The sequence below is a fragment of the Brienomyrus brachyistius genome, unplaced genomic scaffold (genome assembly GCF_023856365.1).
Source record: "Brienomyrus brachyistius isolate T26 unplaced genomic scaffold, BBRACH_0.4 scaffold42, whole genome shotgun sequence".
Taxonomy (NCBI): Eukaryota; Metazoa; Chordata; class Actinopteri; order Osteoglossiformes; family Mormyridae; genus Brienomyrus; species Brienomyrus brachyistius.
In genome coordinates, this window is record NW_026042317.1 from 324,399 (window position 1) to 337,237 (window position 12,839).

General features: G+C 42.6%; 1 protein-coding gene across 1 annotated transcript; it reads right to left on the reverse strand.

Annotated features, from left to right (window-relative positions):
- Positions 1 to 9,559: 9,559 nt before the first annotated feature.
- Positions 9,560 to 11,748, reverse strand: LOC125722774 (G-protein coupled receptor family C group 5 member B-like). Its single transcript, XM_048998976.1, has 4 exons — positions 11,727 to 11,748; positions 11,336 to 11,416; positions 9,915 to 10,871; positions 9,560 to 9,613 (listed from the first exon to the last, which is right to left on the reverse strand). Exon 3 carries the CDS (start codon positions 10,867 to 10,869, stop codon positions 9,958 to 9,960), a length of 912 nt encoding a protein of 303 aa, XP_048854933.1. The 5' UTR covers positions 10,870 to 10,871; positions 11,336 to 11,416; positions 11,727 to 11,748; the 3' UTR covers positions 9,560 to 9,613; positions 9,915 to 9,957.
- Between the last annotated feature and the right edge of the window lie 1,091 nt (positions 11,749 to 12,839).

Here is a 12,839-nt window from a genome sequence, read left to right on the forward strand (position 1 = left end):
TAAGTGGATTGAACATGGGTGCTGTTGAATTAATAAAAAAATGCACTGTATTAAAATTATTTTGTTCATATAACATAAAATTGAACTATAAACATGAAATTTAAATCTGTTTATATATTGACAAAATAATAATTCAGAATTTTGAACCCTCATTGAACAAAATTAAACCTAATATGGACAAATGGAAAGCATTGAAATCATCCTTATGGGGGGAAAGTTAATGTTACTAAAATGGTTGTGGTGCCTCAAGTTAATTATCTCTCTATGATGCTTCCATTTAATATTCCGGAAAGGATATTTGAACAGTACGAGAGTATAGTAAAAGATTTTTGTTGGGAAAGAGAAAACCTAGGATTAAAATTACTTCGCCCAGAGACAAGGGAGGTCTAGGATTGCCAGATGTTAGATTATGTAGCATGTCATTTGAAATAGCCAAACTCTACTATCACTGGAAGAATGTGAATTCTGATGTGGACTGGATAGCTATCGAGAGCGATTTGGCTTCACTATTTCAACCTCTGCACATTCTGTCACAATGGGGGGACAATATAAGAAACACAAACCCGATATCTTTTTCGAGGAATATATGGATCAAAATACATAAGAAGCTTAAAGTATCACATGACATGCAGCCATATTCCTCAATTTGGCACAATCCTGAAATACAAATAGGAAAAAGTATGGAAACAATGGCAATCCATTTATTCGTAAATGGGATGTTTATGTCATAATCAGACTTAAAGAGTAAGTATGATGTAGGAGGAGGAGGGAGTTTTTGGAAGTTTTTGCAACTGAGGCATTGAGTCACGAGGGTTAAAATAGAGAAGATGAATGGTTAAGAATACTTTCTAGAGTGGGGAAATATTATAGGGAAGTAAAAGGTAAATTTATTCAGTATAAAATTATACACAGATACTACTGGACACCAGTTAGACTAAATAGAACTGGACTAATTAATACTGATCAGTGTTGGAATTTTAGAAGGCAGGTGGGGGTTTATTTACACATGCTGTGGCAGTGCTCTCAGGTATATCCATTTTGGGGTAGAGTTCTTGATCTCCTGGACAAATGGCTAGGCTTTACTTTACCCCGCAAACCCGACTCTGTCTGCTAGGAGATAGAGTGGAATTGCCAAAGGGGAATAATAAACAGTTTAAGGCTGTGATGGTGGGACTCATAACTGCCATGAGGGTAATATTAAGGCATTTGAAATCCTCAGTAATCCCCAATATAAAGGAAGGGACCGATGAGATGATTAAGGCAGCTTCATATGAAAGAATGTTTGACAGACTAAATGGGAAACAAGATATGATGAAAATGTGGGAACGTTTCTAGGGCCATGTTTTTGAAGGATAAATGGCTGGGAGGTTGAACTAGTGATTGGTCATATTGTTTTATAAATGTGAATGGCTGAAGTGCTGTAACTTTGGTTTGAAAAATTTGAATTACAAAATAAAATGTTCTTAGAAAGTAATTTCATGTAACCACTTGTCTTAAAATTAGATACATCCAACTGTACATTTTTTAGTGTAGGTAGGTAGATGGATCGATAAAATTAAATAATTATTACAATTCACAAATAACTGTTACAGTCATGGCCAAAAATATTGGAACCCCTGCATTTATGTCAAAAAACACACCCCTTCTCCCAGAAAATTGTTGCAATTACAGATGCTTTGGCATTGTCATATTAATTTCTCTTGTTGGCACTTGAAGAAAACAAAAAGAGGAAGAAGGAAAAACAGGAATCGGAGACATTCCACGCAAAAGGGCAGCTGCCCTTCTCATATTGTCTCAAAAACCCAAAGCCAGTCAGAGTGGTCTGGGGGTGATTGTGCACCCAAATAGGCCATTTCATTCATGTTGATCTTAGTCTTTCTCGTGGTGGTGGGTAAATCTGGGGTGGCTCTTGTGGTCCTCATATGAGGTCTTTGGTGCACATTAAGTGAGGCAGATACAGGCCACCCATTGTGTACCTCTGTGCCATTTAAATGGGCTTGCAATCTGAAGAGGTGTGAGGTCACAGTGATTTAACACTGGTCCACTTTTTCTTATGGCCTTGAGCCAGGTCATGACAATATCTTGTGTAGCACTAATGACGTAATGGCATCTGCTCATGTTATCTCATAACTTGAAGCTGTTTGTGCAGCACAACCCACACGGCACCAACAAGACATTGAGAACAATCCCAGCAGCCCTCGGCTCTCTTACCCAATGCTGTTATAAGGGGACCAAACTTCTTTAAATTTCGCTTCCACAGTGGCTTTAGAAAAAAATAAGCAAATCACGCAATGCTATTGAAATTATTAAAACATAGAGATTAACAGTCAGATATGTTTTGTGATTTTAAATGAGGAAGTGATATACTTGATATAACATGAATGTATTTCTTATTTCTTTTTTTTGGGTTTTCTGTGGTGAGAAATGAAAGCTACAGGCATGTAAATATTGCTTCCTGTAGTAACTTTTTAAAAAATATATTTTCCTCATTGTTAACAATCACATTACATGTGAAGGTGTCAGTCAGTGGAAACACATAGTGAGGCACGCTGGCCAGCCATTGTATTCGTTCAGGACCAGCCCATCAAGTAAAGGTTTCAGCACCAGGGACAGTGACCTGTGTTAAACTGACCTCAGGTTCCTACATTGACTTTATGGAATTTTCTGTAAATAATTAAATGCCACTGGCCCCCTACATGCGGAAATGTTTCCCCTCCCCCAGACTTCTTCAGAGAGCTTTGGAGGACATTGTCTGCATGCTACCAGAGGCAACTAAGAATGTGCTTGAGTTGGGAGGAGGCAGTAGTTCCCATTTTTCCCTCCTGCTGTAGAGGGTCATTGGGAGGAGGTGGTTTGCTGCTCTCTTTCGTGTCTCTTCAGCAGGTGGCTCTTAGAGATTTGTGTAAGAAAGGTCTGTACCAGGCTTGTGTTAAAGTGCTGCATTTTCGGGCACTGAGTGGACTGGCGGATTCTAGGTGGTCAGGTTTGTTGAGGCCTGGATCTTCCCCGCGGGGATGTTGGAGGTCCCTGTACAAGCCCCCCATTGAGAAGCACACGGTGGATCTTCAGTGGCAGATTGTGCACGGGGCAGTGGCCACAAACAGACAGGTGATGCACATTGATTCCACAGGGTGGCAATTGGTTTTCTTAGCTAATCTGTTTCTTTAAAACAAAGAAATGGATTGTTTACTTGTGTCTTTTATTCTACATCATAGATAATGTGAACCTTCATATAAGTAAGAGGTAATATTTTGCTCAGTATCAGTTCAAGTTCAAATACTTCAGGTTTTTTATTTGACAAAACACATAAAATAGTCGTGCAAAGTCATTGATTTATTTTTAAAACTATTGCACTGTGATATATTTAACGTCATATTTTCAGTTCTGCCAAATCTCTTATTGACAGCTTAGTGGTTTTCCAATGGCTTGTGGTGTCACATGGTGGTCGAAAATGATATTACAGGCTTTTCTTGAAATTACCTTAAAATTCATCTGGAATGTATTGATTTATGCTGTAATTAATGATGCAAATTAACACAGATGGGGCCATTTTGACCCAAAACAGCTAGTTGGAGGGTAGCAATCCTCCAGATTGTAAAGGTCAAGATACTAAAACCTGGAAAAGTGCAAAGGACTCGAGCAAAAGAATAACAGTGAAAGCTGTCAGAAACAGGCAGGAAACTCTGCATGGATTTTTTTAGAAGAGGTAGATGGTCCAGTTGGCTGTATTAGTCAGTCTGCTAAGAAACATAGCGCCAACAAGCCCATGGCCCCTTTTCATGTAAAACTTCGTACAGGAGGCTGTTTGTGCAGTTTAGTGCCTTTGTTAGCCTCAGCTCCTGTAAATCATATAAGCACACCCACCACACCCCTAGGAGCATTCAGTGTGCCCCCACCGGCCAACCTGCCTGTCCCCCCCAACCCACAGACCGTCTGTAGTTCTGAATTTTATCCACATGGCTGCTGACCAAGTCTAAGGTAAAATTCCATAAATTAAATTTTCAGTAAGATACAATTTTTTCCTCTAATCTGGGAGACTGCAGAATTATTGGAGTCGGTCCTAACTCTGTCTTGAATATGTACCCAGCAGGCACCTAGGACTCGTATCTCCCTCTGAGAATTTCTTCTAATGCGCTCAGCAGCAGAAATTCTCCATCCTAGATGAGCCTGCAAAGTTCTGTAGAAGTTAAATATACTTTAGTCAAATAAAGGATGAGACAATTTACTTAAAGCATGATACAGTTCATATTGCTCTTCTGCCTTCGTGATAAAATATTAAAATTATGGAGTACTGTCATGCCCTGCTCGTCGGCTCCTCCTGTGTGCCACGCCCCCTGCTTACCCACGTGTGTTTCCCGGATCGTACCCAGCTGTGTCCGTTTGCTTTCAATCAGTCTTGTGCATTTAAGTCCTGGTCTCCCCAGTTTTCCTTGTCTGTCATTGATGTTTCCTGATGTTAGTTGGCGTTACATGTCTCCTGCTCCCTGTGTATCGATTAAACCCTCGTTAATCCCCGTATTCCGCCTGCCTGCATCTTGCTTACCCGTTTTCCCGCACGATCGCCGCTTACCTCCGCGACCGATCGTGACAGAGTACAAAGTTGTACATGCAAAGAAAACAATGCAGAGTGGCAGAGCGCCTGGCCCAGAGGGTCTAATGGAATTTATCTTAATGTCTTTATTCTATTTTACTTTAATTTTTACCATATTATTCATTGTATTGTTCTTTCGATTTTATTTCTATTTTATTATTGCTAATACACCGGATCTGAGTGCCTCATTTTGTTCCCTTCATGTAGAACACGTTTTGTAATGACAATAAAACATCCTTATCCTCATCTAAATCACACTGTCTAACTACTAACCTGTTTAAATAATATAATTGGATCTCAAAGGTTAATAGTCACTCAATTACCCCCTCAGCCCAACAGTACCACAAACACCCAACATGCACGGAAATTTTCTCCTAAGTTGTTTTCCCTGCCTGGAACAATACCACAGCAGTCACATGGACTGATGTTTCAAAACATTTCAGAAACCTTGCATTGAAACTTGAGGTCTTTAGAAGGGATCAGTCCTGGGTGGCAAAGTTGCCATCACAAAGGTTTTTGATTAAGGGATTCATGATGCCAGGTAGCCATCTTTCACAAGCTGGTGGGCTGTGCCACTGATGCCTTTGCTTTGGTTTTATATGTCTGTCCTGGTTTGTGTTCTTGCCACTTCAGGTTCCCTGGTTTTGGTCTACATTCCTCGGTCCTCTGCTGTGGAGTCTACCTTCTGCTTCACCTCATTCTGGAGTCGCCCATCCAGTCAGCGGCCCATGTCCCCCTGGTTCCCTGTTTCCAGAGGTTGGTCTGCTAGTCTCTGGGGCCAAGGGGCAGAAATCTGCCATGTTGGATGGGTGGCCCAGGTTGGGGTGCTCCATCATAGACTGGTACATGAAGGATTATAAATGGTTTTCAACCAGTATGTACCGAGTGTGCGTCGTGACGAAAAGAATGTCATGGGAACATTTAGGACTGACTGCAGTATTAGTTCAAAGCATGATTGTGTTTTTCTTAATTTTTATTGATTTATTTTTGGATTATTAATTTTTTAAAGTAACTTGATTCAGTTAAAAGGGGTTTGTCCATTTGCTTTAGCAGAAGTTTGTGTAAGTATGATGTTCACCTTCCCTTTTCATAGTCTAGTCTTTGTCAAGTTTTATGCTTATTTCCCCTGGTTAAGTTAATCTGTCTTGTGTGTTTAGGAGGGTCATACAGGCTTTTTGTTTGTAATGGAAGCACAGGGTCTGTACTTGCAGCTTATTTGCCATGCTAATGGAAGCATTTTACCTTCCTCTCTAATCTCTTTTTTTCTTGGCTCTCACTGCAGTCTCCTCTATGCCAGGGTTTCTCAACCCAGTCCTTGGACCCCACTGCAAAGATCCACAGTTTTGCTCTGTCCAAGCTCTCAGCACAGCAGTAAAAGGTGACTGTTTGGGTCATGCATGCAGGGATCTGGGACAGAGCAACATTGTGGAGCTGTCTGGTGGGCTGAGGAATGAGTTTAGAAATGCTGCTGTATGAAGTATTAAACCATTTGACCGGTTGGATAAATGTTAAAATGTTTTCTCAAAATATAAAAAGAGATAATCTTCTGTTTTGCGTCTCATTACAAGCAAACTTGTTTTTTGTTTTTATGTCACTCTAGTATTTGATATCTAATTTTCAGTCTTCTGGCAATATAATCTGGTGAATGGGGAAAGACTTCCAGCAGGGGCTCCGGTTTCCTCCCACAGTCCAAAAGTGCGCAGGGTAGGTTAATTGGCAAATCTGAGTTGTGAGTGTTTGCGCCCTGCAGAGTGTTGACTCCTGCCCAGGGTTGGTTCCTGCCTACGCCTGTTGTTCCAAGGACAGGCTCCGGTCCCCCCCGCGACCTCAGTTTGGCTTGCTGTCTCCCCGCTTGGTTTTCTTTGGTTTACGTCTTCACTAGCCCCCTTGTTGCTTTGACTTGTGTGTAAGTTATGTATGTATGATTGTATTGCTGCATAGGGAGTGACTGCTATTTTGTTTTGCAAGTGTGTGTTGGACTCTGTTTATTTGGTCAGGGAGTGAGGTGGAGTGTTTGTCTTTTGGTTTCCTTTTCTTTTGCACTTAGGTGAGATTAGCTGTGGGTCGCACTTGATAGTTGGGGATTTTGTTTGTTATTTTGGCTGTGGTCACTCCCAAAGTCTTTTGTACCGGGTTATTTGTTCAGTGTCAGTATTATACATGAAAAAAAATGAAAATACAAAAAATATCCCTTTGTCCACTGGTGTTCCCTTGTTGCCCTCACGCTGTTTGTCCCTTTATCCCATTCCCCTTTCCCGTGAATACTGTTACACTCCAACCCTAGACAGGATATCAAAACAGCATCTTACCTATTGTTTTAAAAGAGATGAGGGATATTATTCATTGACCTTTATCTTTGCTATTTCAGAAATCCGTATCTGCTTGTGTGGTACCTTCTAACTAGAAGTATACACTGTAAAAAAAGGCAAAATTTGTCACAGTTTTAAACCATTTTATATCAGCCAATTTGACTACAGTATAATTATTTTTTTCCTCTTATGTTAAATGACAGAAAGTTTTATCAAAACTACATTGCATAAACATATTTTTACGCACAGTTTGTAAAATAACAGATAAACCCCTTCAGTGAAACCGGTTAATTTCTTTTCTGTATTTTTACAGAAATTAAACTTATGGTCATATGCTTTATTTGTAAAATTTTAATGGTTTTATTGTACCAACATGTGTTTTAGTAAAACGAAAGCACAACAGCTGTTTTCTATAATTTTGCATTCATTAACTTTAATTTTACATTCAGTGTACATAAAATCTACATTGTTTTACTGTAATAAACCAGATATCCACCATAATTGTACTGTGTTGTTGGATATATACGAAATGGTTTGCACAGAGCTAAGGTTATAAACATAAAAAAATGACTTAAAATTAGAAAATATAGACCCTATATTATAGGGAATATGCGAGTCATCGAACTGATATTGTAATGAACCCAAAATACAGTAGCGTCAGAGGCTGTGAAAGGAGAACAGATCACCACCAAACTGCAGCTACAATTACAAAGATACTTTTATTCAGTACAATTCATGCAGCGACCCATCGGGTTGGATCTGGATTCACAAAGTTTGGTCCCGCTTTCTCCCCGTAGCACACCACCCCTTTTTAAGCGTGTGTTATTAACCCACGCTACCACACAGTAAATCCCGCACCACACAACATCCCCATTAGGGCACGGCACACCAATAGCACTGCAATGCACAGTAATCCCCACACTTCGGGCACAGGCAAGCGTTACAGGACCCGAACTGCCTCTATAGTCCTGTCCCGACCCTAAGCGGTTATAGCCTCCTACCCCCACTGTCCTGACTGCCATTGCCATATCTGCCGGAGCTTGCACTTTGCACTTCATATTGCACTCACCTAACTGTTTGCACTGGCTATAGTCTCCCCTATACTTTGACTAATTGCACATTTTATTTCCCCAGCTCCTCCTGGGGTGTGCTGCCTGGAGACCTCAATCTATCAAGATTTTCAGCACACCCTGCTACATGTGACATGTACCCATGACGTCCTTGCATCCAGCTCGCGTTCTGCCTGTGCCATCTTCCATGTATGACCCGCTGCCTAATTACATCTGGTTGCCTGGCGATTGGAAGGAGAGTCGGCACGGGCTTGTCATCACCTCCCTGCTCCCCGGTTGTGCCTCAAATCCTATGATTTGGACAATGTGACTTGGCACTTATCCATCTCTTCTATTTGACTCTCCCTGCCGGCCCCTGGAGGTTGGGCTCCCCCTTTGAGTCTGGTCCCTCCCAAGGTTTCTTCCTTCTAGAGAGTTTTTCCTTGCCACTGTCACCTATGTCTTACTCACTGGGGGCTTTGGGTGGGGATGCTGTAAAGCGCTTTGAGACAATGTATTGTTGGGATAACGCGCCATACAAAAATAAATTTGTTGTTTTTCTGTTTTAAAACCAAATGGGAAAACCGTAAAATCACCTTCTTTTGTTTCTTTTCTATGAGTAAATTCAGATCTAACAGATACCGGAGATGTAAGATACAGCCTAATGTGAACTTTATCTTAATCTTACAACATTAACAGTCCCAGTCATAAGCCTGGAAACACCCACCCTTAGAATGGTGTATTTTTGTAATATTTTCTACATTTTAGGATAAAATATGAAGCCTGATTTTTTGTTTTCTGCTTTTCGCATTTTCCCCTTCTGACAGAAAAACCAAAAAACGCTGCTGTTGTTTAGTTTTCCTGATTTCGTTTTGGACTGGAAAACCCAAGGACAAACGATACATAGACTTTTTGCATTTGTTTGGCTTTAATGTGTTTGATATAAACCTAGAGTTGAGAACCTACAGATGTGTGTGTTTGTATGAGTAATCCATCCATCCATCCATCCATCCATTTTCCAAACCGCTTATCCTACTGGGTCGCGGGGGGTCCGGAGCCTATCCCGGAAGCAATGGGCACGAGGCAAGGAACAACCCAGGATGTGGGACCAGCCCATCGCAGGGCACACTCACACACCATTCACTCTTACACATGCACACCTATGGGCAATTTAGCAACTCCAATTAGCCTCAGCATGTTTCTGGGCTGTGGGGGGAAACCGGAGTACCCGGAGGAAACCCCACGACGACATGGGGCGAACATGCAAACTCCACACACATGTGGCCCAGGCGGAGACTCGAACCTGGGTCCCAGAGGTGTGAGGCAACAGTGCTAACCACTGCAGCTCCATGCCGCCTGTTGTATGAGTAATATAATGTAAAAATTTAATTCTATTTTATGTCCTTCATAAAGTACAAAAGGCAAGCATATCATACAGGTAAAACACCCACATTTAAAAAATGTTTTCATGAAAGTCTGTAACAGTAGAGTGAAGGAACTGACCAGTGGCTGGGCTACTGATATATGGTATGATGATGACCATTGAATGTTTCTCAACTTTTTAACCCTAAAAAAACACACCACTTCCAGAGATGATGATATATATATATATATATGTATAATTTATTTAAAATGTAATGTTTCCTGGGGGCTGGGGAGGGCACCTGCAGGAGAGAGACAGATATTGATCATGTAAACATCCTTCAGCAGTGCAGTAGTCATACTTCACATTTTTTATTGGGATTGTTGGGGGGAGGGGGGGGTGGCACATGCAGCCATGGTACCTAAGCTCTGCTCAAGTGAGATCTGAGTTATAGGGAAAGGTCCATAGACCTTGTTTATATGCTGCTGTTCCACAGACTTCCAGTAGGGGCTCCATGTGAGGAAAGAACGAGGGCTATGCTCTCTCTCAAGTACACACAGAGTCACAGAGTAGGTCAAAGAAGCGAAAACAAAGTACCATACCTGAGTTGTTGTCACTGAACATGAAGCCCTGGTTTGCTCCAAACTACAGGTGAGAAAGGCCCTCCTCTAAACTGGCCTCTCTCATGCGGGATGGGGGCCGTAAGGTGGCGTGGACCTCAGGAGCAGCGTGCAGCAGTATGAGCAGCCATGCCTGTGCCAGCAGCACCACTGCCTGTACCCGGTTGTCCCATGTTGGGGACAGGCCAAGCGCCGCGTTGCCATACAGGCAGAAGGTGATCCAGGCCACCCACAGCAGGACTGAGGCCAGGCAGGTGATGAGCAGCCACGTGGTCCTGCACCTCCACCGTGGCTGCTGCCTCCACAGACTGCAGGCCGCCCCCACCAGTGCTGCTAGGAGCAGGACCAGCACATAAGTGGTGGCCAGCGCAAAGTCCAGCGGCTGGTATTCACAGGCTGGCTGGCACGTGGACATCGTGGCTAGAAGGATCCACTCCGGATCCAACACGGCCAAGGCCACCGCCAGCCCCATCAGTTGACCTGTGCTGGGGCTATGAGCACCTTGTCCCAACCGGCGCAGTCGCAGACCCTGGAACACTAGGCAGGTGTTGCAGACAGCAAGCAACACCCCCCTCAGGACACGCCGGGCGAAGCAGAGGCTCTCTTGGTGCTCAGCGATGTATCCCAGGCTGAGGCCACAGAGCCCAAATATGGCTGCGAGCAGCAGGAGTAGCGGCGCTACCCCGCTGCGCTCCTCAGCCTCTGTGATCTTCCGCAGGCGACACAGTACCACCAGGAGCAGGATCAGCGAGGCGAGGGCCGCCGCCGCTGCCGCCACCACCACCACCAAGCCCCACACCGCATCCAGCTCACACAAGGCCGTGTAGGGCCTTGTCAGGATGGAGCCGGATCCGCAAGGAGAAGCTAAGTCCCATGAAGAGCTGCCCCCCACCAGGGACAGGACGAGGAAGGTGAAGAGATTGATAGAGGGAGCCATCACTGGCAGGGAGAGAGAAAGGAATCATTTAATGGGTTGAAGAAGTATTAGTCCATTAAACGCAATGTAGCCTGCTGCTGTGCAGGACACATCACAGGCGACACGCTGAGCATGCTGACAACTGAGCAATGGACTTCTACAGTGTGAGACTACATGCACTTTCTTAAAAAGCAGTAATCAATGCCATGTCAACCAGCTGAACAACTTCACAAGCAAATCGGCACATTATATAGGCCACCATCGTTATAAAAATTAATTATTATTTAAATTCAGGGGTCTCAAACAAATTACTCTATATGGCCGGCCTATATCAGAGAAAAATTAAAACCATGTAATGTCATTCCAGTGCAATTGACACCCGCCAGTCTGCATGTTTTGCGGTCGGTAGTTTAGCATCTCCCAGCGTTTTTTTTAGTTTAACACCTTTGATCTAAGTGAAGTATACATTTTGAAGGGGAGGCCTTACCTTCACTGTCAATGTCTTTCAGCTTCACTTGCTCTTACAACACGTACGATGCACTCACGAATCGTTTGTGTTTGCTTCTCCCTTATCAAACAGATTATTTATAAGCGGTGCATCATGACGTAGTACTGCATTTTTACGTAATGGAACGCCTAACGTTCTAAATAGGGTGGGGGCAGGGAGGGGGCATTAAGTGTCATCCTTTTTGTGTTTACTTTTGAAAAATTGAGATATAACCTTTAAAAAGCACGGATATAATGTAAAAAACTTTTTATTTTTAATAAATACAAATAAAAACGAGCAAATGCATTCAATCCCATTTCTTGTAGCTAGTGCTGGAAACTTTGGTGGACACCAATAACGATATATTTTTGTCCAGTAATATTACCAATACCTATGGTTTATCCAAACCCATGCAGCGCTCTAAGAAACTCCAGCTTCTGCGATTCCCCCTGCAGACCGCTACGGCTGATACAAAGACAAATGCGCAAAAGATGCTAGTAAGATACAGAGATTGGTCATTGGTTAATATTATATAAATACGCAATTAATAATATGACAAGTGGCAGTATTGCTACACGATTAAATAAACGACAAAAACAATAATAATGACTGATAAGTCATAACGCGTTTTTTTCTTTGATGGTGATAACATGTACATGCAGTACACCGATACCGAAATAAGAGAATTAATGCTATTAGCAGAAAATTATTACTGGAGACATAATTGTTAGGACACCCTCGGCAGGGAAACGCGGACCCAGGAATGCGGAACAGAGCGATCTTTATTAGATCGAGCAGGTAACAGGCTTTCAATGGGCCAGGCAAGAAGAATGGTCGGGGACAGAAGGTAGATTCGGTAGCCGGGGAGATCCAGTCCAACAGGCAGGCACAGGACACGGAGACGAAGGGAAGGGGAGACGAGAGATCCTGGGGCTGGCAGGGAAGGCAGGACGGGAGGTTCAGGGACGAGGGCTGCTCTGGGAAAGATAATAAGATAATAAGATTCTATTTGTTCTGCCTGCCAATTTTTATATTAGATGAAACTAAAAATTGAGAAATATCTATATGCACAAGTAGTTTTTCCTGATAAGAAGGATAATATCAAGACTGTCAGCATTTACAAATCGAATTATGACACATCTGAGTAGCCCAGACTGTCCGGAAAACAAAGCCGTACAGCATATGTGGCTGACTAATGTACATATAGTGTAATAAACTTATAATCAAATGGATTGAAAAACGCTCAATAATGGACAGGATTCAAAGGGTAAATAAGGTGCATCATGTGGAAGAGAAGTTAGGTGGCGTGGGGTGCATTGTGAGTTTCATCTGGTAGCTAGAAGGGAACAAACAGGGCTTTTGGGGGGGGGGGGGGACTTCTCCGGGGGCTACATCGCTCTACCTTAAAAAAAAATGATAAAAAAAAAATCTTTTCTCCTTACACTATAATGGCAGGTTTAGGACTAATACAGTACAGTCATAACCAGTGTCAAGGATTCTATGC

Excerpts from the sequence above, each read along its gene's own strand:
- LOC125722774 (XM_048998976.1), bottom strand. The coding sequence starts at position 10,869 with ATGGCTCCCTCTATCAATCTCTTCACCTTCCTCGTCCTGTCCCTGGTG.